The sequence below is a fragment of the Rhinolophus ferrumequinum genome, chromosome X, assembly GCF_004115265.2.
Source record: "Rhinolophus ferrumequinum isolate MPI-CBG mRhiFer1 chromosome X, mRhiFer1_v1.p, whole genome shotgun sequence".
In the NCBI taxonomy this organism is placed as follows: domain Eukaryota; kingdom Metazoa; phylum Chordata; class Mammalia; order Chiroptera; family Rhinolophidae; genus Rhinolophus; species Rhinolophus ferrumequinum.
Window position 1 is genome coordinate 19,393,807 of NC_046284.1, and position 22,776 is coordinate 19,416,582.

Genomic DNA, 22,776 nt, shown 5'->3' on the forward strand with positions numbered 1-22,776 from the left:
AACAAATAACTGTTGGTGGGGATGTGGAGGCAAAGGAAATCGTGTGCTCTGTTGATGGCAATGTAAATTGGTGCAGTCACTATAGAAAACACTCAAAAAATTAAAAATAGAACTACCATACTACCAAGCAATTTCACTTCTGGTATTTATCCAGAGAAAACAAAAACCTTAACACAAAATTATATACCCCCCATGTTCATTGCAGTATTATATATAATAGCTAAGATATGAAGATATGGAAGCATCCATGAATGAATGGATAAAGAAGATGTGATAGCAATTAAAGAAGAGAGTTAGGATACCCTCAGCAAGTCTATCCTCTTCCAGATCTGTCAATTCTTCCTCACTTTACATGGTATTCAGATGCTTACTATATGCTAAAGGGAATAAAATTGCCTATTTGATTTTTCAAACTGTATATCTAAGGTTATATCACATGTGAATCCTAAAAATGAAAATTCTAATTGAGAAGTTCTACATTTTGAATTAATCTTAATTTAATGGAGCTAATTAAAAAGATATTCTGTAATTACCTTTTGGGATCAACTCTAGCAGAAACCAACCTTGCAATACCCCAATTTGTTTCACTCTCCCTGTGATATGTAATAGTAATAGCAACATGGTTGAAGAGGTAGAAAGTATTACTTTTGTTGAATTCAGACTGCAAAAAAATAAAGGAATTTTTTAAAAGTTTGAACTTTTCCTAGAAACTAAACTATATAAAATTTGATCATAGAATAAAAATGAGACTTCTTAAAAAACTGATTTATAAATTAAGCATAGTGAAGAATAAATATATTTTTTAAGATTAAAACTGTAGCCATGAGCAGTTGGCTTAAAATTAAGATGTTAATTAAATCTATGGTCTTAAACAATTGTTACAAATGAATAATACTGCAAAACTGTAAAATTCATAAATGCATGTATCTCTTTGAATTTTGAACCATACAAAACTATGATGTAACACAAATAAACTAGTAAAATTTTATCAATATATCAAGTTTAAGTATATCAAACATGTGGGCTTTATTTATCATAAAAGTAATGAGGCAAGAAAAAAATAGCAGGATGTGTGTCAGAATGTTAAAAATGGTGCCTCTGGGTAGTGAGATTATAGGCAACAATTTTTCCGCTGCTTCTTTATACTTTTCTGTACTTCCCACATTTTATATAATGAAGGTATATTTGCATTTATAATCAGAATTATCAAACAGACAAAAAGATAATTAAACTCTCCCTACCAGACATTAGTTCACTCCTTAGTAGCCATATCTATATCTGAAAATAATTATCCAAACTTCCTAGATCAATGCTTCTTAAACTTGAAAGTTTATACAAATCCCTCAGGGATCTTGTTAAAATGCAGATTCTGATTCACTAGGTCTAGGGTAAGGCCTGAAATTCTCTATGGGGACGCCAAATTCCCAGTGGACACCAATGCTCACGGTGCTGGAATACACTGTGAGAACCACTGCCCTAATCCAGAAGAAAGAAAATATTTGACTGCTTTTTTCTGGTATAAATGGTTAAGGGAGACTGAATGACTATTTTTCCATGGGAACTTGGGGGTAATTTTTTTTAAAAGATTTTACTGGGGAAGGGGAACAGGATTTTATTGGGGAACAGTGTGTACTTCCAGGACTTTTTTCCAAGTCAAGTTGTTTTCCTTTCAATCTTAGTTGTGGAGGGTGCTGTTCCCCTTCAAGTTGTTGTCCTTTCAGTCTTAGTTGTGGAAGGTGCAGCTCAGCTCCAGGTTCAGTTGCCATTGCTAGTTACAGGAGGCACAGCCCACCATCCCTTGCGGGAGTCAAACCGGCAACTTTGTGGTTGAGAGCCCAAGCTCCAACCAACTGAGCCATCCGGGAGCTCAGTGGCAGCTCAGCTCAAGGTGCCATGTTCAATCTTTAGTTGCAGGGGGCGCTGCCCACCATCCCTTGTGGGACTCAAGGAGTTGAACCGGCAACCTCGTGGTTGAGAGCCCACTGGCCCATGTGGGAATCAAACTAGCAGCTTTCAAAGTTAGGAGCATGGAGCGCCAACCACCTGAGCCACCGGGCCAGCCCTGGTCGCAATTTTTGTATAAGACTTGTTATGAGTTGGATTGTGTCCTCCAAAAAGGTATGTTGAAGTCTTAGCCCCTAATACCTGTGAATGTGACCTTATTTGGAAATATGGTCTTTGCAGACAACATCAAGTTAAGATGAGGACATTAGGGTGGGCTCTAATCCAATATGACTGGTGGTGTCTTTATAAGAAGAGGAAAAGGCCATGTGAAAATAGAGACACACAGGGAAAATGTCATGTGATGACAGAGCAGAGACTGGAGTGATACAGCTGCAGCCATGGGATGACAAGGATTATGAGCCATCACCAGAAACGAGGAGAGAAGCATGGAACAAAGTCTCACTCACAGCCCTCAGAAGGAACCAACATTGCTGACACCTTGGTGTCGGATTCTAGCCTCCAGAACTGTGAGACAATAAATTTCTGTTGTTGTGAACTACCCGTTTTGTGGTACTTTGTTACAGCAGCCCTAGCAAACTAAGACAAGTATTAACAATATGAGCTTTGCAATCGAACATCATTTACAAGGTGTATGACTATAAACAAGTCATTTAACCTCTTTGAGTCCTACTATTGCCTCCCAGGTGAGAAGGTTAATATGACACCCTGTCCACATTAAGGTGAGACAACCCACCGTCCCAATAGCAACACCTTCAAGGCAAAGGTGAGCTAAAAGTAAATCTGCTCCACACCCCCAATGGACTATAAGGAAGATGCTGGACAGATGCTTGATGCTAAACAGAACAAAGGGTGGCAGGAGGAGAAAACTGTCCTTGAAAAGTTGTGGTCACAGGCGAACCCTAACATAGATTTGCATCACCTAGGTGGCCCCAGGAAGTTCAAGTAAATTTGCTTTAATGTGATCCCAGAAAGGTATTTCCCAAAGACACCTTGCAGAAGTAAATGAAAATCATCTCAGGAGGAAAGCACTTTGATCCTAGGACTCAAAGAACTCCACAAACATTTTTCAAGAACAATGAGTATGTACACAAAATAACAAAGCACACAAGGAAAAGGGGCATCATGAGCAAGAACCATCAGAAACAAACCTGCAAAGATTTGAGATACAGAAATAATCAGAGGCAGATTTAAAACGAACTAAATGTAATATATTTAAAAGAAGTCAAAGCTAAAATAAATGATTGGGACTATATCAAACTAAAAATATTCTGCACAGCAAAAGAAACCATCGACAAAATAAAGAGGCAACCAACTGAATGGGAGAAGATTTTTGCAAACAACGCCTCCAATAAGGGGCTAATATACAAAATATATAAGGAAGTCAACAACAGAAAAAACAAACAATCCAATTTAAAAATGGGCAGAAGACCTGAATAGATATTTCTCCAAAGAGGACATACAGATTCCCAATAGACAAATGAAAAGACGCTCAACATCACTAATCATCAGAGAAATGCAAACAAAAACCACAATGAGATATCACCTCACCCCAGTCAAAATGGTTATCATCAGCAAGACAAATAGTAACAAGTGTTGGAGAGGCTGTGGAGAAAAAGGAAACCTCATACACTGTTGGTGGGAATGCAGACTGGTGCAGCCGTTATGGAAGGCAGTGTGGAGGTTCCTCAGAAAATTACGAATAGAATTACCATATGACCCAGCAATCCCTCTCCTGGGTATCTACCCAAAAAATCTGAAAACATCTACACATAAAGACCCATGTGCTCCAATGTTCATTGCAACTTTGTTTACGGTGGCCAAGACATGGAAACAACCAAAATGTCCTTCGATAGATGAATGGATAAAGAAGTTGTGGTATATATACACAATGGAATATTATTCAGCAGTAAGAAAAGATGATATAGGAACATATGTGACAACATGGATGGATCTTGAGAGTATAATGCTAAGCGAAACAAGTCAGACAGAAAAAGTCAAGAACAATATGATTTCACTGATATGTGGGATATAAAACTGAAAACAATAAAGGAACAAGACAAAGAAACAAAAACTCACAGACATGGACAATAATTTAGTGCTTACCAGAGAGTAAGAGAGGAGGGGGATGGTAGATGAGGGTAAACATGATCAAATATACGGTGATGGAAGGAGAACTGACCCTGAGTGGTGAACACACAATGTGGTATAAAGATGATGCATTACAGAATTGTACACCTGAAACCTATGTAACTTTACTAACTATTGTCACCCCAATAAACTTGAATATAAAAAAATGAGATAATACATATGAAACATTAAAAAAATTAACTAAGACGTCATCAAAATGGCGGCATGAGGTGAGCCTCTGTAAAGCTCCCCTGGAATTTACAACTAATCGAACAACAATAACTCCACAAAGGACTCCCTGCACAGCAGACAGGCAAGACGAAGAGGCCCACTACTGAATTCACTGAAAGTTGGACGAATCGCGTGAGGCAGGAGGAGGGAAGGGAGAAGTGTGGAGATGGAGCCCCACGGGCGGGCACAGGACACAGACCTAGCTCAGTGTTCCGAGCTCGCTGCATCTCGGAACTACCGCAGCTGCAGGACAGGGAAGAATTCGGACTGCTAGGGCTCTGCTTATGGCCCACACAGCTGAGGGGGCAGCATATAACACAGCTGAACCCAACGCTCACGGCAGAGACCTCAGAGCAAAGACTGACGGAAGATGGTTGAAAACGGTGGTTTAAGCCATCACTGCCGAGCAGAGAATGGAAGCCTGAGGCACTGAGACTAGCCGCCCCCTTCCTACCCTCCCAGAGTTCGCACCGCCCCCGCCGACCCCATGCTAGAAGAGGAACAGTAGCACTGTCAGATCAAAAGAACAGAATATTTGCTGTTCTGAGAACTGTGGACCGCAGACACAGATTCACAGTCCAACTAGTTCCGGCAGAGGGGAGGGAGCTGTGGAAGCAGGACCGGCTGTAGATGCTATAGCCACCATTGCTCTGGGCCACCTCTCACAACTCACACCACCCCTGACCCCACCTATCTGGGCAGATCCCTGCAGGAGTAAACAGAACTGCTGAAACATACGGGCCCTGAATCTGGTGCAGGAAGAGCTTTGGAACTTCAAAAGCTCTCTGCATACCCACACGTACACTGCGCCCTGCAACCCAAGTGAACTATTAACAGAGGAGAACCCGTCTCCCAGGGAACCCCCCATTGTGTGAGAAGATGGAATAGTGCAGAGAAAACATAGCACAACCGTGTCAGATAAATAAAAGGCTGCAGTTGGAGAGAAAATAAAATATTCTATCAACAAGTACTGGAAAACAAAAAAAAGACCTCTTCCTATCAACCTGTTGCAGAAGCCACTCCTGTAGATGTCTAGGAAGAGAAATAATAAATCAGTAATTGCCATGAATAACCAAGGCAACAAGACAGCTCAGAAAGAAAGTGAAAAGTCTCCACAAAAGGAACTTAAAGCTATGGAAATATGTGACTTAAACGACAGAGAATTCAAGATTGCAGTTCTGAAAAAACTCAACGAGATGCAAGAAAACACAGAAAGGCAGTTTAATGAACTCAGAAATGCAATCAAAGAAAAACATGAGCATTTTACGAAAGAGATTGAAATTTTAAAAAAGAACCAAATAGAATTTCTGGCGATTAAGAACTCAGCAGAAGAAATTAAGAATGAAATAACCAGCTTAGGTAGTAGAGTTGACCAGAGAGAGGAAAGAATCAGTGACATCGAAGACAGAAACCTGGAAATCACACAGATGGAAGAAGACAGAGACTTGACACTTAAAAGAAATGAAAGAACTTTCTGACTCCATCAGAAAGAGCAGTATAAGAATAATGGGCATACCAAAAGGAGAAGAAAGAGAGAATGGAACAGAGAATATATTCAAAGAAATTGTTGATGAGAACATCCCAAACTTGTGGACAGAACTGGATCCTCGAATCCAAGAAGCAAATAGAACACCTAATTACCTCAATCCCAACAGGCCTTCTCCAAGGCACATTGTATTGAAGCTGTCTAAAGTCAATGACAAAGAAAGAATCCTCAAGGCAGCCGGGGAAAAGAAGACAGTAACCTACAAAGGAAAGCCCATTAGATTATCATCAGGTTTTTCAGCAGAAACTCTACAAGCCAGGAGGGAGTGGAACCAAATATTCAAACTATTGAAAGAGAGAAATTATGAGCCAAGAATAATGTATCCAGCAAAGATATCCTTTAGCTATGAAGGAGGAATAAAGACCTTTCCAGACATACAGAATCTGAGGGAATTTTCTAATACACGTTCTGCACTACAAGAAATACTAAAGGAGGCTATTCGACCACCATCAACAGGGACAATTTGTGGTAACCAAAACATAGAAAGGGGGAGAGTAAAGGCCTGACCAGAATATGGGAATGGAGAAAGTAAGCGTGCTAGAGAAAATGGAATACTCTAAATATCAAACTTTCTTTTACTTAAACTTAAGTGTAACCACTCAAGAAAAATCCAGAACTGAAATACATACTGTCATAAAAGAAGAAACAGAGGGAAACATCATAGAATACCATCACACAGAAATAATACACAACAACAAAAAGGCAAAGAAACAATGGAGACACAGCCTTACCAGAAAACTAAAGATAGAATGACAGGAAATCCTCACATATCAATAATCACCTTAAATGTAAATGGACTGAACTCACCAAAAAAAAGGCACAGAGTAGCAGATTGGATCAAAAAACTAAACCCAACCATATGCTGTCTCCAAGAGACACATCTCAGCTATAAGGACAAGCATAGACTCAAAGTGAAAGGGTGGAAATTGATACTCCAAGCAAATGATACCCAGAGAAAATCAGGTGTAGCCATAATGATATCAGATGAAACAGACTTCAGGGTGAAAAAGATAACAAGAGACAAAGATGGACATTTCATAATGGTAAAGGGGCCTATAGAAAAAGAAGACATAACAGTCATCAATATTTATGCCCCCAATCACGGAGCACCGAAATATACCAAGCAGCTACTAACAGAACTAAAGGGAGAAATTGACCAAAACACAATTATAGCAGGGGACCTAAATACATCATTGACAGCTATGGGTAGATCATCCAAACAGAAAATAAATAACGAAATACCAGCCCTAAATGACACATTAGATGAAATGGACATAATTGACATATATAGAGCACTTCATCCTAAAACATCAGACTATACATTCTTTTCTAGTGTACATGGAACATTCTCAAGGATAGACCATATATTGGGACATAAAATCAGCCTCAGCAAATTTAAGAAGATTGAAATCATACCAAGCATATTCTCTGATCACAAGGCTTTGAAATTGGATATCAACTGCAAAAAGAAAGCAGGAAAAAACACAAATACATGGAGATTAAACAACGTACTTTTAAAGAACTACTGGGTCAAAGAAGAAATTAGAGGAGAGATCAAAAGACACATAGAAACAAATGACAATGAAAATACATCCTACCAAAATTTTGGGGATGCAGCGAAAGCAGTTTTAAGAGGGAAATGTATATCATTAGAGGCCTATCTCAAGAAACAAAAAAAATCCCAAATAAATAACCTCATGTTACACCTTAAAGAGCTAGAAAAAGAAGAACAAGTGAAACCCAAGGTCAGCAGAAGAAAGGAAATGACAAAAATCAGAGCAGAACGAAATGAAATAGAAAACAAAGAGACAATAGAAAAAATTAATGTGACAAAGAGCTGGTTCTTTGAAAAGATTAACAAAATTGACAAACCATTGGCTAGACTCACTAAGATAAAAAGAGAGAAGACACTAATTAACAAAATCAGAAACGAAAAAGGGGAAGTTATCATGGACGCCACAGAAATACAAAGGATCATCCAAGAATACTATGAAGGACTATATGCCACCAAATTCAATAACCTAGAAGAAATGGACAAGTTCTTAGAAACATATAGCCTTCCAAGGCTGAACCATGAAGAACTGGAAAATCTAAAAAGAACGATCACCAGTAACAAAATTGAATCAGTCATCCAAAACCTTCCCAAAACAAAAGCCCAGGACCAGATGGCTTCACTAGTGAATTCTACCAAACCTTCAAAGAGGATCTAATACCAATCCTGCTCAAACTCTTCCAAAAAATTGAAGAAGAGACAGTACTCCCTAACTCATTTTATGAGGCCAACATTACCCTGATACCAAAACCTGGTAAGGACAACACACAAAAATAAAACTACAAACCAATATCTCTGATGAATACAGATGCAAAAATCCTAAACAAAATTCTAGCAAATCGAATACAACAATGCATTAAAAAGATCATTCATCACGACCAAGTGGGGTTCATCCCCGGGCACAAGGATGGTTCAATAAGCAAATCCATCAATGTGATACATCACATAAACAAAATAAAGGACAAAAACCATATGATTATATCAATTGATGCAGAAAAAGCATTTGACAAGCTACAACATCCATTTATGATTAAAACACTTAATAAAATAGGTATAGAAGGAAAATACCTTAACATAATAAAGGCCATCTATGACAAGCCCTCAGATAATCTCATAATTAATGGTGAAAAACTGAAGCCCTTTGCTCTACGTTCAGGAACATGACAGGGCTGTCCGCTATCACCTATGCTTTTCAACATAGTGTTGGAAGTCCTTGCCAGAGCAATCAGGCAAGAGAAAGAAATAAAAGACATCCACATTGGGAATGAAGAACTTAAATTATCACTCTTTGCAGACGACATGATGCTATATATAGAAAACCCTAAAGACTCCATCAAAAAGCTATTACAAATAATCAACGAATACAGTAAAGTTGCTGGCTACAAAATCAACGTACAAAAGTCCATTGCATTCCTATATACTAACAATGAAATCTCAGGAAAAGAAATAGAAAAAACAATTCCTTTTGCAATTGCAGCGAAAAGAATAAAATACCTAGGAATAAACTTAACCAAGGATGTGAAGGACCTATATGCTGAAAACTACAAGACATTTTTGAAAGAAATTGAGGAAGACACAAAGAAATGGAAAGACATCCCGTGCTCATGGATTGGAAGAATCAACACAGTTAAAATTGCTATATTACCCAAAGCAATATACAGATTTAATGCAATCCCCATCAAAATCCCAATGGCATTTTTTAAAGAAATAGAACAAAAAATCATCAGATTTGTTTGGAACCACAAAAGACCCCAAATAGCCAAAGCAATCTTAAGAAAAAAAGAACAATACTAGAGGTATCGCACTCCCTTATTTTAGCTTGTACTACAGGGCCACAATAATTAAAACAGCATGGTATTGGCAGAAAAACAGACACATAGACCAATGGAATAGAATTGAGAACCCAGAAATAAAGACACATAAATATGGACAGATAATTTTTGACAAAGAAGCTAAAAACATACAATAGAGGAAAGACAGCCTCTTCAATAAATGGTGCTGGAAGAATTGGAAAGCCACGTGCAAAAGAATGAAACTGGACTGCTATCTTTCACCATGTACCAAAATTAATTCAAAATGGATCAAAGACTTAAGCATAAGACCTGACACAATAAACTGCATAGAAGAAAACATAGGTACTAAACTTATGGACCTTGGGTTCAAAGAGCATCTTATGAATTTGACTTCAAAGGCAATGGAAGTAAAAGCTAAAATAAACGAATGGGACTATATGAAACTTAAAAGCTTCTACACAGCAAAAGAAACCATCGACAAAATAAAGAGGCAACCAACTGAATGGAAGAAGAGTTTTGCAAACAGTGCCTCCGATAAGGGGCTAATATCCAAAATATACAAGAACTCATGAAACTCAACAAGAAAAAAACAATCAACCCAATTGAAAAATGGGCAGAGGACCTGAAGAGACATTTCTCCAAAGAGGACATACAAATGGCAAATAAACATACGAAAAAATGTTCAACATCACTAATCATCAGAGAAATGCAAATAAAAACCACAATGAGATATCACCTCACCCCAGTCAGAACGGCTATCAACAAGACAAATAGTAACAAGTGTTGGAGAGGCTGTGGAGAAAAAGGAACTCTCATACACTGTTGGTGGGAATGCAGACTGGTGCAGCCGCTGTGGAAGGCAGTGTGGAGGTTCCTCAAAAAATTACGAATAGAATTACCATATGACCCAGCAATCCCTCTCCTGGGTATCTACCCAAAAAATCTGAAAACATCTACGCATAAAGACACGTGTGCTCCAATGTTCATTGCAGCTTTGTTTACGGTGGCCAAGACATGGAAACAACCAAAATGTCCTTCGATAGATGAATGGATAAAGAAGTTGTGGTATATATACACAATGGAATATTATTCGGCAGTAAGAAAAGATGATATAGGAACATTTGTGACAACATGGATGGATCTGAAAGTATAATGCTAAGCGAAACAAGTCAGACAGAAAAAGCAGAGAACCATATGATTTCACTGATATGTGGTATATAAACCAAAAACAACCAAAGAACAAGACAGACAAATGAGAAACAAGAACTCATAGACACAGACAATCGTTTAGTGGTTACCAGAGGGTAAGGGGGGTGGGGGTTGGAAAATGAGGGTAAGGGGGATCAAATATATGGTGATGGTAGGAGAATTGACTCCGGGTGGTGAACACACAAAGGGATTTATAGATGATGTAATGCAGAATTGTACACCTGAAATCTATGTAATTTTACTAACAATTGTCACACCAATAATTCAAAAAAAAATTAACTAAATGTAATGCATTTAAAAGAAATAAAATAGATGCATGAAAGCACATTCATGAAATAGGAAATTATAAAACAATGAACTAGCAGATTTGAAAAGAACAAAATAAAACTTATAGAAAGATGAATCCTGAAATTAAAAATTCAATGCCAATAGTCTTAAATCATTGCCAAGTCCTGCTAAGGTAATTATGTTAGTCTGCATTATTTTTGCAAAATATGTCAGTGATGGTAAAATGATAAAAAAATGAAATAATAAAATAAAATTTTAATGCCTATGTTTAAGAGAAAAAACAAGTGTAGAATGTGTAGACTAGAAGACAGGCCAGAAGAACAGACCACAGGAAAAAAAGTGAAAAACACAGAAGGGAGGTTAAGAGACATGGAGGAGATAAATGAGACTATTTAATATAGCTTTAACTAATGTCTGAAAAGGAAAGAAGAAAATATCTGACAATGGCTGAGAATTCCAGAACTGAAAAAGTCACCAATCCAGGAAACTCAAGGAACTACAAACAAGATTAAAAACAAAACAAAACCAAAATGCATAACAAGACACATAATCATGAAAATGCATGACACCCTCTAAAGAAAGAGGTGATTAATAAGTAGGTATAAATGAAAGGACTGTGACAAAAATACAAACCTTCTTAAATATTAGAAAAATTACAACAATAAAAATGCAGACCAGCAACCATATTTTAATAATTATTTTTTTAACAAAGCAAATTTACCATCTCAAAGAAATGTACACCACATAAGGTCTTTTCAAATAAATATCATATTTCATTGAATCTAAAATGCCACCAATTTTAAAACATCATTATTTTATGTCCTGCTAAGAAAAAAAAAATTGCCAAATAAACTTGAACATGCTATTAACTGGAAGATACATCTTGATTTCATAAATGTTAAAATACGGGAAAACATGAGTCTTGGAATCAATAAAATGTGGAATATAAAAATAGTAAACAAAACATAAAATAATATAATATAACTGAGATCAAATGTCACATCAATAAATATAAATGGGCTTAACTCACCTATTAAGAGAAATATGTTTTTCAGAAGGTACCATACAGCAAAACTCAACAATATGTTGTATATAACAAACACATATAAAACAAAGAGATTCTGAAAAGTTAAAAATGAAAGTATAGACAAATTTACACCAAGCAAATGTATGCAACAAGAAAGCAAGGGAGTTGGACTTCCTCCTCCAGACATGATGGAATAACACAAGACCAGATTTACCTTTTCACCTTAAAAAACTTTTAAGAAATAGGTAAAATAGATGAAACGACAGTTTTCAGACTTTGGACAACAAAGAACATTTAGAGAGTGATCACCAAGGGGAACAAATACAGTGAGCCCTACTATGCTTCAATCTTACTTCTCAGAGAGAATTTCCAGGCTGTAGTAAAAGGAAAGGGTAGCCAAGCAGACCCCTGTAGTCTCCAGGACTTGAGAAGACAAAGTTCAAAGTCTAGAGAGGCCAACGGGCCTAGATTTTGTGGAGCAAGAGTACAAGAGGGAAGAGAGCTGCACAGAGATTTCTGGAGACATGCAGAGGGCTCTCTTTCATCAGAGTATTGATCAGTACATGCGTGTAAGGTGTACCAGTTATTGATTTATTGTCTCACATCTTCAAATTCATGCTTTTTGACCTCTGCGAAAATTCTCTGAGCCTTTTAAATACTATATTTTTCCTTTGCAAGCTGGCACTGAATGAAACTTTGTCAGTAGAGGGCTCTGGACAGACATTGCCAGGGAAAGGGTTTTGTTCCCTGGTTGATGGGAGCTCACTCCACATGCTCCAGCTTCTCCAGTGTGCATAACCTCTAATGAATTAATTGATCCATGTATCAAAACAAAAAGAGAGACAAAAAGACATCAGGTGGGGAGGAGGGATGAATAGGTGGAGCACAGAGGATTTTCAGGGCAGTGAAACTACTCTGTAAGATACTATAACATATATTTGTCTAAATCCATTAAATGTACAACACCAAGCATGAACCCTAATGTGAACTGTGGACTTTGGGTGATAATGATGTATCAGTATAGGTTATCAACTGTGACAAGTGTCCCACTCTGGTGTGGGATGTTGATAATAGGGGAGGCTGTGCATGTGTGGGTCAGGGGCACATGGGAAACCTCTGTACCGGCAACTCAATTTTTCTCTGAACCTGCTCTAGATAATAAATCTATTATTTAAAAAGAGCCATCTTGTGCTTCATTATGAAACAACACACCTATCTCAACAAAGAGATGAAACCTGAATCTGATCAAGCCGCTGGATCCATCTGCCAATTTGCAGAAATAAAGGCCAGAGGAATATGCACCATTGTTTGGATGAATGACATATGGATGGACAAATAAATATATGACAAATCAAATATAGAAAAATGCTAATTGTAGAATCTAGGTGCTGGGTATATCAGTGTCCACTAGATAATTCATTCAACTTTTCTGTGTATTTGACAATGCTCATGATAAAATATTGAAAAAAAGATATATAAAATGATCATGTCTAAACTATAGTGTCTACGTATATAAACTTGGGTAGTAAAACTATAAAAGAAAGTCTAGGAAGTGATTATGATAAAAGAATAGTGGTTACTTTAGGGGAAGGAAGGGTTTTATAAATGGGTAGAGATAGTTGTATACCTTCTGGAGTGGCTGGCCAAAATCTATTTCTTGATCTGGCTGGGGTTTATAATAATTCATTAAACTCTATATCTGTTCTGTGTGGTTTTCTGTATCTGTATTTCACACTCAATTTATCCTAAGGTAATTATTGGACAAGAGTTCACAGATGTTTGTACAATAATAACTATTGAGTGCCTACTATATATTAGACACTGCTCCAAGCACTTTAGAAATATTATTCTATTTATCCTCACAATCTTATGTAGTATATACTATTCTTATTCCCATTTTACAGATGAAACTCAGAGAGGTAAAAGAAAGTTCACTGCAACATTCTTAATAATACAAGTTGAAAACACCTAATCATGATGGAATGGATACAAATTATGATCCATCCGTATAATGGAATATTATGAAACTATTTAAAAAGTATAAATGCTTTCTCACTCTTGTATGATCTATCTATCTATCTATCTACCTACCTGTCTAGGAGAACATAGTAACAAGTCCATTATAAATTTCTAAGTAGAGACAACTGAAGAAGCAGATTACAGATATATATATCTATATATATAGATATATATATATATACACACACATATATATACATATATATGTGTGTATATATCTGTATTATATATATTATATATTATATGTATATATAATAATCTCATTTAGATTAAGAAATTATACATACATTATATGTGTGTGTATATATCTGTATTATATATATTATATATTATATGTATATATAATAATCTCATTTAGATTAAGAAATTATACATACATAAAAAGAATCTATTAAAATTGAGGAGGATTATGGGGAGAATCTCTTCATACTCTTTATATCTGTATTGTATAAGGTTTTTACAAACATATATTACTTTTGTAATCATGGTGGTGGTGGTTGCACAATGTACCTAATTCATTGTACCTAATGAATTTTAAAGCAAAAAACCAAAACTTTTTATTGATCAGAAAACCATATTTGCCACTTTGATTCCAAACATCTAATTCAACAGTTCTCAAACATTTTAGTCTCAAAATCCCTATTCTTAAATATTACTAAGTACTCTAAAGAGCTTTTGTTTATGTGAGTTACATCTACGCATATTGACCACATTAAAACTTAAAATGAGAAAATGTTAAAACACAAGAATACAGAAGCACACATCCCATTAGCCTTCATATAGCCTCTGGAAAATTCCACTGTACACTCATGAAAGAATGAGAGTAAAGAAGGCCAATAACATCTTAATATTATTAATGAAAATACGAGGTCAGACAATTAAGTTCACGAACTCATCCTAGAAAAAAGTGCTACATATCTCATTGCTAAATATCACTACAGTGACCTTCAAAGTACTCCCCTTGGGAAGCTCTGCACGGATGCCAGTGCCTAGTCCACCCTTCAAAGCAATTTTGGAACTCTTTTGCTGGAATGGCCATCGAACTGTTGTATAACCTTTGATGTTCTGAATGGCATCAAAATGTCTTCCTTTCAATATTTCCTTTATCTTTGGGTAAAGAAAGAAGTCATTGAGGGCCTGATCAGGTGAGTAGGGAGGGTGTTCCAATACAGTTATTTGTTTACTGGCTAAAATCTCCCTCACAGACAGTGCCGTGTGAGCTGGTGCAATGTCATGATGCAAGAGTCATGAATTGGCAAAAAATTTAGGTTGTTTTCATTTCTTTCACACAGCCTTTCAGCATTTCCAAATAGTAAACTTGGTTAACTGTTTGTCCAGTTGGTACAAATTCGTAATGAATAATCCCTCTGATATCAAAAAATGTTAACAACATCGTTGCAACAAGTTCGTGAACTTAATTGTCTGACCTCATAGTTTTGACCTTGCAGACCCTTTGAAAGTTTCTCAGAGAGCCCCAGACGTCACTTTGAGAACAGCTGATATAATTATTCCCACAAATATGATCAATAACCTTATAAACACTATGAACAACTTTTCTGAAACTTGTGTACAGCTTCAACTATGCAATGAAAGGGAGACTGTCTAAAGTTAGGGGAGGGGGAGGACATCAACATCTATGCAAAATAAATATCCTTAAAGTAAAAATAAATGAGAAGATTCACAAGAAAGAGTTCCTATCTATATATCAAAGGAATAACAAAAGGCAACTGCTTGTTTTACTTAACCCTGGTAATTTTAGGGTGGCAAACCACAAATGTTGATAAGTTACTGCTACTTTGGCCAACTAGGGCTCTTCCATCCTATTGGTCCATTTATTCTTCTCAGACTTTATCTTTACAGACATGGTCTTTAAATGGTCCCAAAAAACCACATTGCTATATAGTATCAAACATAGGCTATATAAATCAAAATTTCTCCTGCTCATGAACTCCTCTCTCCTGCCACTCTCCCTTACTTTGAAAGAATCATCAATTAATCAGTTGTTTGTCACTCCTATATTCTGTACTTCAATGTTTCACATTCTGAAGAATACATATCAGTGGGAATACATGAGATAATTTCAGGTAGTATAATAGATTTAAAAAAAAAAAAATTGGGGGCTGGCCCAGTGGCTCAGCGGTTGGAGCTCCGTGCTCCTAACTCTGAAGTCTGCCGGTTCGATTCCCACATGGGCCAGTGGGCTCTCAACCACAAGGCTGCAGGTTCAATTCCTCGAGTCTCGCAAGGGATGGTGGGCAGTGCCCCCTGCAACTAGCAACGGCAACTGGACCTAGAGATGAGCTGTGCCCTCCACAACTAAGACTGAAAGGACAACAACTTGACTTGGAAAAAATTCCTGGAAGTACACACTGTTCCCCAATAAAGTGCTGTTCCCCTTCCCCAATAAAATCTATATATATATATATATATATATATATATATATATATATATATATATATATATAAAGGAATGCATTAGAACAGATTTAAAAAATAAAAAAACAATTGGTACTTTGCTTTTTTACCTATTTACTCGAAATTAGATGAGTAAAAAATATAAGTAGTACACTAAACGTGTAATTTCTGGGCTATTAAAGTATCATTTCTAAATAGATTTAAGATAATTTATGGATTTTTAAAAATAGATAAATAATAATACAGGTGACTCATTTATGGCAAAAGTCATCAAGGCAAGGTGGTGCATGCATGACTGAAATTTAAGAAGTACTGTTCTTTTCTCTGGGGAAAAAAAAAAACAATTAAGAGTACCATCAGTTAGATAACCAAGCCAGAAACCTGGCAGTCATCCTATACTCCTCCCTCTCCATTCCTCTTCATCCCATCATTGATCCACCTCAAATCTCCACATATAAAACAGATTTAAAGCAGTGTTGCCCTGGTTCAGTTCTTCCATGCCTATTCGGCCTCTTTCTTAGCCTCATGGCAGCCCCAGGACACTTGTATTACCCTAGGGCCCAGTAGAAGACAGTTTGAGAACCACAAGACAGATTCCAAACACAGTGTGATTGAGACTTCCAAGTTAAAAAGATGTGAGTTGGAGTCCTACTTCTGCCACTTACTAGCTGTATACCCCTAGTCATGTCACTTATCCTCTCTGAGATTAAGCTTCATCATCTGTAAAACTGCAGTACTAGATTCTAGTAAGAGGGCTGTTCTAAGGATTAAATTAGTCACTGAATATAGAGTAATATAACATTGCTCCTGGCACATAACAGGCATTCAGTGCTATTATTCTTACCATTGTATACAGGATCTCCCTCCATAATCTGGCTTCTGTCTTCCCCCCTTTTTTAGCTTCATTTCTAGCGGTTCCTCCCAAACCCCAAACCTTATGCCACAGACATGCTCAACTACTCAGTCTCCCAATCATTGCATGCTGTTTCAGACTTCTAAGCTCTTGATTCAATGGTTTCCTTACTAGAAATGCTCGTCCGCCCATTTATATGACAAATACCTTTGCAGTCCCTCCATTATATCCTCCTTGCCCTTTAGTTTCCTATTATATAACATTTTATTGCATTGATTTGTTTCCATGCCATCTCCCCACTTAGAACTGTGAACTTTTAGAGGAACAGGGACTATGTTTACTTGTCTTTGTATCCCCAACACCTAGAAGATGGTAGGTTTCCCATTAATGTTGGCCAAGTGACTATAATAGAAAGCAAATTGTAAGTGAAGCAACATTCTTATATTTCTATAGTAAGTTCTCAACACTTACACTGATAATGCAAGCATCTTTCGGTGTGCCAATTTTGGTAATAAAACATCCTATTGGAAATCCTGGTGTGCAGTATTTTTTTCCATTTTCCATATCCCAACACCATATTACTGGCATATTATCAATAATCCTAAATATAAATATTTTAAAAAGAAAAGATTTAACAAACATTTCACATCAAGCAATACTAACACCATCTTACATATATTTAGGTTTGAATTTTTAATGGAAGTCAAGTCACAAAAAATAGTACATAATTTCAAGTATCTATTAAAACTACTTCTGAAAGGAAATGAAAAATTAAGTCGTGTTCTTTCAGATGCGAAACCTACCAGTGATGCTGATAATTCAGTTGTATTCCTTTCTTCAAAAAAGCTAACTTTTTGTTTTGGTCTTCATTTGCTGTATCATAAGATTTTACACATACTTTTACACATGTTTCTGTTTTGTTAAAAGAAAACTGTTAAGAAAGAATTAAAGATATTAAGAGATTGGACTAAATTTTATAAATCAAATGTCACAAAATAAGCATTTTATCTGACAGATAAAACTTTTCCTCAGAGACTTCAGGATGCCATCATCCTCAACACCATCTCCTCTAAGTTTCAATTCATACCAAAATGATTACACTACACACACACACACACACACACACACACACACACACACACACACTGCTTTCACCACTGAACAGAATTAATTTGGCTTCTTCAGTAATATATAAAGTGATATAAAATCTACTGTAGCTTCCTAAAAACTATTATGATAGTTCACTTAAAAGTAATAATAAAATTGATTGTAGTGACAATTACACAACTCTGGGAATATACTAAAACAACTGAATTGGACACTTTAAGTGAATGAACTATTTGGTATGTGACTATCTCTCAATAAAGCTGTTACCAAAATTTGATAATAAAATATTTGATATGTTTAATGTAAAACCTCTTGTTTACAAGGTCCGGCTATGGGGAATTATCAAGGTAAAGTGCCAGTGTTATTAATCAGGAAATAATGAGCAAGAATAAATTGTGAAAAGAAAGTCATATTTAGCACCTCATATCCTGAAATCATACAAATGTTAACCAAAAAATTCCTTATTGGTAGCTGAGTTGAACAACACTGTCACATTTCTTCAGTCCAAGGGACAACATTTCCTGAAAAGGTATACTTTTCTATTAGGACAATGGTACTCCACAGGGGTATTTTGTGCAACTTTAATCATGGAAAAGCTAATGTCTAATGACACACAGACCAAAGGAACAGATCAATGGAGAGCCCAAAAACAGACCTACACAACTATGCCCAAGTGATTTTATTTTTTAAAAAGGTGCAAAAGCAATTCAGTGGAGGAAGGATAGTCTTTTCAACAAAAGGACATCTGCAGGCCAAAAAAGAAAAAAATGAATTTCAACCCAATTCTCATACCTTATACAAAAAACAACTAAAAATGGATCACAGACTTAAATATATAAAGTAAAATTACAAAACTTTTAGAAGAAAGCATAAAAGAAAATCTTCAGGACCTAAAGCTATGCAAAGTCTTTCTACACTTGACACCAAAAGCAGAATCCACAAAAGGAAAACTTCATTATTGCACCTCATAAAAATTAAAAACATTTGCATTCTGAAAGATCCTGTTAAGAGGATGAAAACACAAGGTACATACAGACTAGGAGAAACTATTTGGAAACTACTGTTGCAACAATGGAATCATATCTAAAATATATAAAGAATTCTGAAAAGTCAACAGTAAAAGAACAAAAAATCCAAACAGAAAATGGGCAAAAGGGATCAAATATATGGTGATGGAAAGAGAACTGACTCTGGGTGGTGAACGCACAATGTGATATATATAGATAATGTATTACAGAATTGTACACCTGAAACCTATGTAACTTTACTAACCATTGTCACCCCAATAAACTTTAATTAAAAAAAAAAGATTATTTAGAAAGCTACTTGACCTTTTTAAAGCATAGAACCAGGTAATAATCTTAGAAATCAAGTTACAAGTACTAAATACAGTTTTATTTTTAAAATATATATAAAAAAAAGAAAATGGGCAAAAGGGGAGACATCTCACTGAAGAGAAAACAGAGATGTCAAATAAGCACATGAAAAAATATTCAATATCATTAGCCATTAGGAAAATGAGAATTAAAACCATAAGACGCACCTATCGGAAAGGCTGAAATAAAAAAATAACACCACCAAATGCTGGCAAGGTTGTGGAGAAACTGGATCACTCAGATTTTACTGGTGAGAATGTAAAATCGTACAGCCACTCTGGAAAACAGTTCGGTAGTTTCTTACAAAACTAAACATGCAACTATCAGATCACCCAGCAATTACAATCTTGAGTGTTTATCTCAAAAAATTGAAAACCTATCTGCACCAAAAAAACCTACACATAAATGTTCATAGCAGTTTTATTCATAATAGTCAAAAGCTGGAAGCAACCCAAATGTCCTTCAATAGGGTTATTGTCCTTCAATAGGGTCCTTCAATAGGGAATAGCTAAATAAACTGGTACATTCATACCAGTTTATGGTATGAATACTAACCACCATTTATGGTGGAATACTAACCACCATTTAAAAAGAATAAGTATTGATACACAAAACAACCTGGATGGATCTCAAGGGAATTATGCTGAGTTAAAAAAAGCTAATCCCAGAAAGGTTACATACTGTATGATTCAATTTGCATAACATTATTGAAATCACATTATAGAAATAGAGGTTAGTATTTGTCAAGGGTAAAGATTGTGGAGGAAGGATGAGAGTGGCTATAAATGGGCAGCATGAGGGACCTTTGTGGTGATGGAACTATGTTGTGGCAGTGGGTACATGAATCTTCACATGCAATAAAATTGCATAATATATTAATTTATATATTTTATATATACATATATATAATATATAAATGGGGGGGTGCCAAAAAATGTATACATGTGACTTGTATTCATCTTTTGTTATCAGTATATATTGAGTATTAAAATTTTAATACTGTTTCATCCTTTCTTAAAATGTGTATACATTTTTTTGGCACCCTCTGTATATATTAATCAAATATGTACTTTCAGTATGTGCAGTTTATTGTACTTCAGTTACACTTCAATGAAATTGGGGGGGAAGAACAAAAAAGTTAATGCCTTCATAATCATAACTGCTTATGAAAACATCCTTACTCTATCCCCATATCTATTAAGATATTGAAGGCAATATCAAGAGACACCAAGAGTGTCTATCTGCTTATATCACCCAAGCCAAAATATGCAAGAACAATAAATGAATTTTTTTAATTCTATATAAAGCAAAAATAAAACTTGACAAGGAAAACCTTTATGAGGAACCACTAACATCTGCAGATAGCTTAAACAGCATATTGTAACGCACCCTTCTGGCAACACCACATCCTACCTCCTTTCCTTTTTCTCTATCTCCTTTTAAAACAAAGACTCTGCTATAATTATAAGTACAAACAGTTCCTGACTTACAATTTTTAGAATTTACGATGGTGCAAAAGCAACATGCATTATAAATTACATAAGATATTCAATGTTATAAAAGGTTTTGTGTTAGATGATTGTGCCCAATCATAGGCTAATGTAAGCCTTGAGCACATTTAGGGTAGACCAGGCTAAGGTGTGATGCTCGGTAGGTTAGATGCATTAAATGTATTTTTAAAAGCACTTCCTTTAATATATAAGAAACATATAAAACACAAGGCCCAACAAAGCTTCCAGAGTTGGTAATTTAGGGGGAGTCGAAGAAAATGAGCCTTTCCAGTCTACCAGGGAAGGAAGGGGTGAGAGCACATGGAATATCACTAGACCCTGGGTGAACCCAGGGCTGGGGCCACGCAGGCCTAGTTCTCTACCAAGGAAAAGTGCTGGTGTGGGGACAGAGCCAGGAGTGCAGTTTCCAGGCTCTCACCCTCACGTGGAAAGGTGCTGGCTCAGGTAGTAAATGGCTATCAACTGTGATTGGATGGTCATCAGCTGTGGCTAGTTGGCTGTCAGCTGTAATCAGTGAGCCATTGGGCACTAATATAACTGCCGTGGCTACTACGCTAGCAAAAAATGGGGGGTTAGCAAGCAGATGGTGGCTGGCAAGCGCGGATTGCAGATTGCAGCTTAACAAGTGAGGTTGGTTGGCAGAGAGAAGTGGACGGCAGGTTGTGGATAGTGTGGCTCCTGCTTCCTGTGTCTCCAACCCAGCCGACAGTGAGACTATAGTGGTGTGACTCCCCTATCTATGGCTCCGTGGGTGTTCCTTTTTTGGCCTCACCATGTCCTGCGTTCCTATGTGGGGTGCGGAACCAGAGACCCCACCTGCCACCCCGCATGACAACTGGTTTTCCTTGTCATGGTCCTGGCCTTGCTCCCATGCTCATCCTCCAGTTCTCAGAAGTTGTCCAGTTCCCAGAATGTTCCCATCCTTTAGTTCCCTAACATTTTCGCTCAGAGGAGGTCACTTACCCTGTCATGGTGTCAGAGATGAGGGGAGGGGATGTCATCCTGCAGGATGGTGAGGGGAGATCACCCTAGATACCTTGCCATTTGGATTCCGTCTATTGCACTTAGTACTTGAAGATCGGGGCATCTCAGGTTCCCTCAAGAGTTTGTCTGAGCCCTGGCTGGCCAAAGGGGTTTTCTGAGGGCTGTCCTGTTTCCTCCTCAGAAAACACCTGCTTGGAGAGGAGCTCAGTCTGACTCCAAGGTGGCGTCTGGTCCTCAAGAGAAAACTGGGTGCCCAGAGGCACGTCCGATTCAGAAGATAAAGGTGCCTCTAAGTGCAGAACAGGCTGTGGGGGAGGGTTCAATTTGGGGGTTTCAGTCTCAAATACTTCACTCAGCTGTTTCACCAGTGGGCTTGGGTCTCCGCTGCTGGTCTTCATATGTGTCCATGCAATGCCAAGGGTAGGAGAGCCAGGATCTGAGCCCTGGGCCTGATTAGGGCCCTCCAGCTGCTCCCTTGCTGGTAGGTTTGGCTGTGGAGAGCTCTCCACCTAGATGGGAGTGCAGGATGCCGGCACTAGGTGAACACGGGTCTGCCCCTCGCACAGAAGCTTGTTGTGGGGCAGAGGATGCACTGGAGTGACTGGGATGCTCTTGGCTGAGTCCATCTCAACCAGGAGTAACAGCGGGGGAGGGCAGGGCCCGGCCCAGGGCAAGGAGGGAAATGCCAGGCCCCAACTCCACCTTTGGGTGCACAGCAGCTAGAGCCTCAACTCCCTCTGTTTAAATGCATTTTTAACTTACGATATTTTCAA

General features: G+C 37.2%; 1 protein-coding gene and 1 pseudogene across 1 annotated transcript in view; both read right to left on the minus strand.

The window, feature by feature from the left end:
- LOC117028114 (transmembrane 9 superfamily member 2-like) overlaps nucleotides 1-22,776 on the minus strand; it is a 121,078-nt gene that overhangs the window by 73,495 nt on the left and 24,807 nt on the right. The window contains exons 4-6 of the mRNA XM_033116281.1: nucleotides 17,829-17,956; nucleotides 17,497-17,626; nucleotides 534-661 (exon numbers count right to left, since the gene is read on the minus strand). Coding sequence (XP_032972172.1) covers nucleotides 534-661; nucleotides 17,497-17,626; nucleotides 17,829-17,956 — 386 coding nt within the window. The remainder of the gene's footprint in view (nucleotides 1-533; nucleotides 662-17,496; nucleotides 17,627-17,828; nucleotides 17,957-22,776) is intronic.
- LOC117024503 (cell division cycle-associated protein 3-like) lies at nucleotides 20,686-22,629 on the minus strand (annotated as a pseudogene).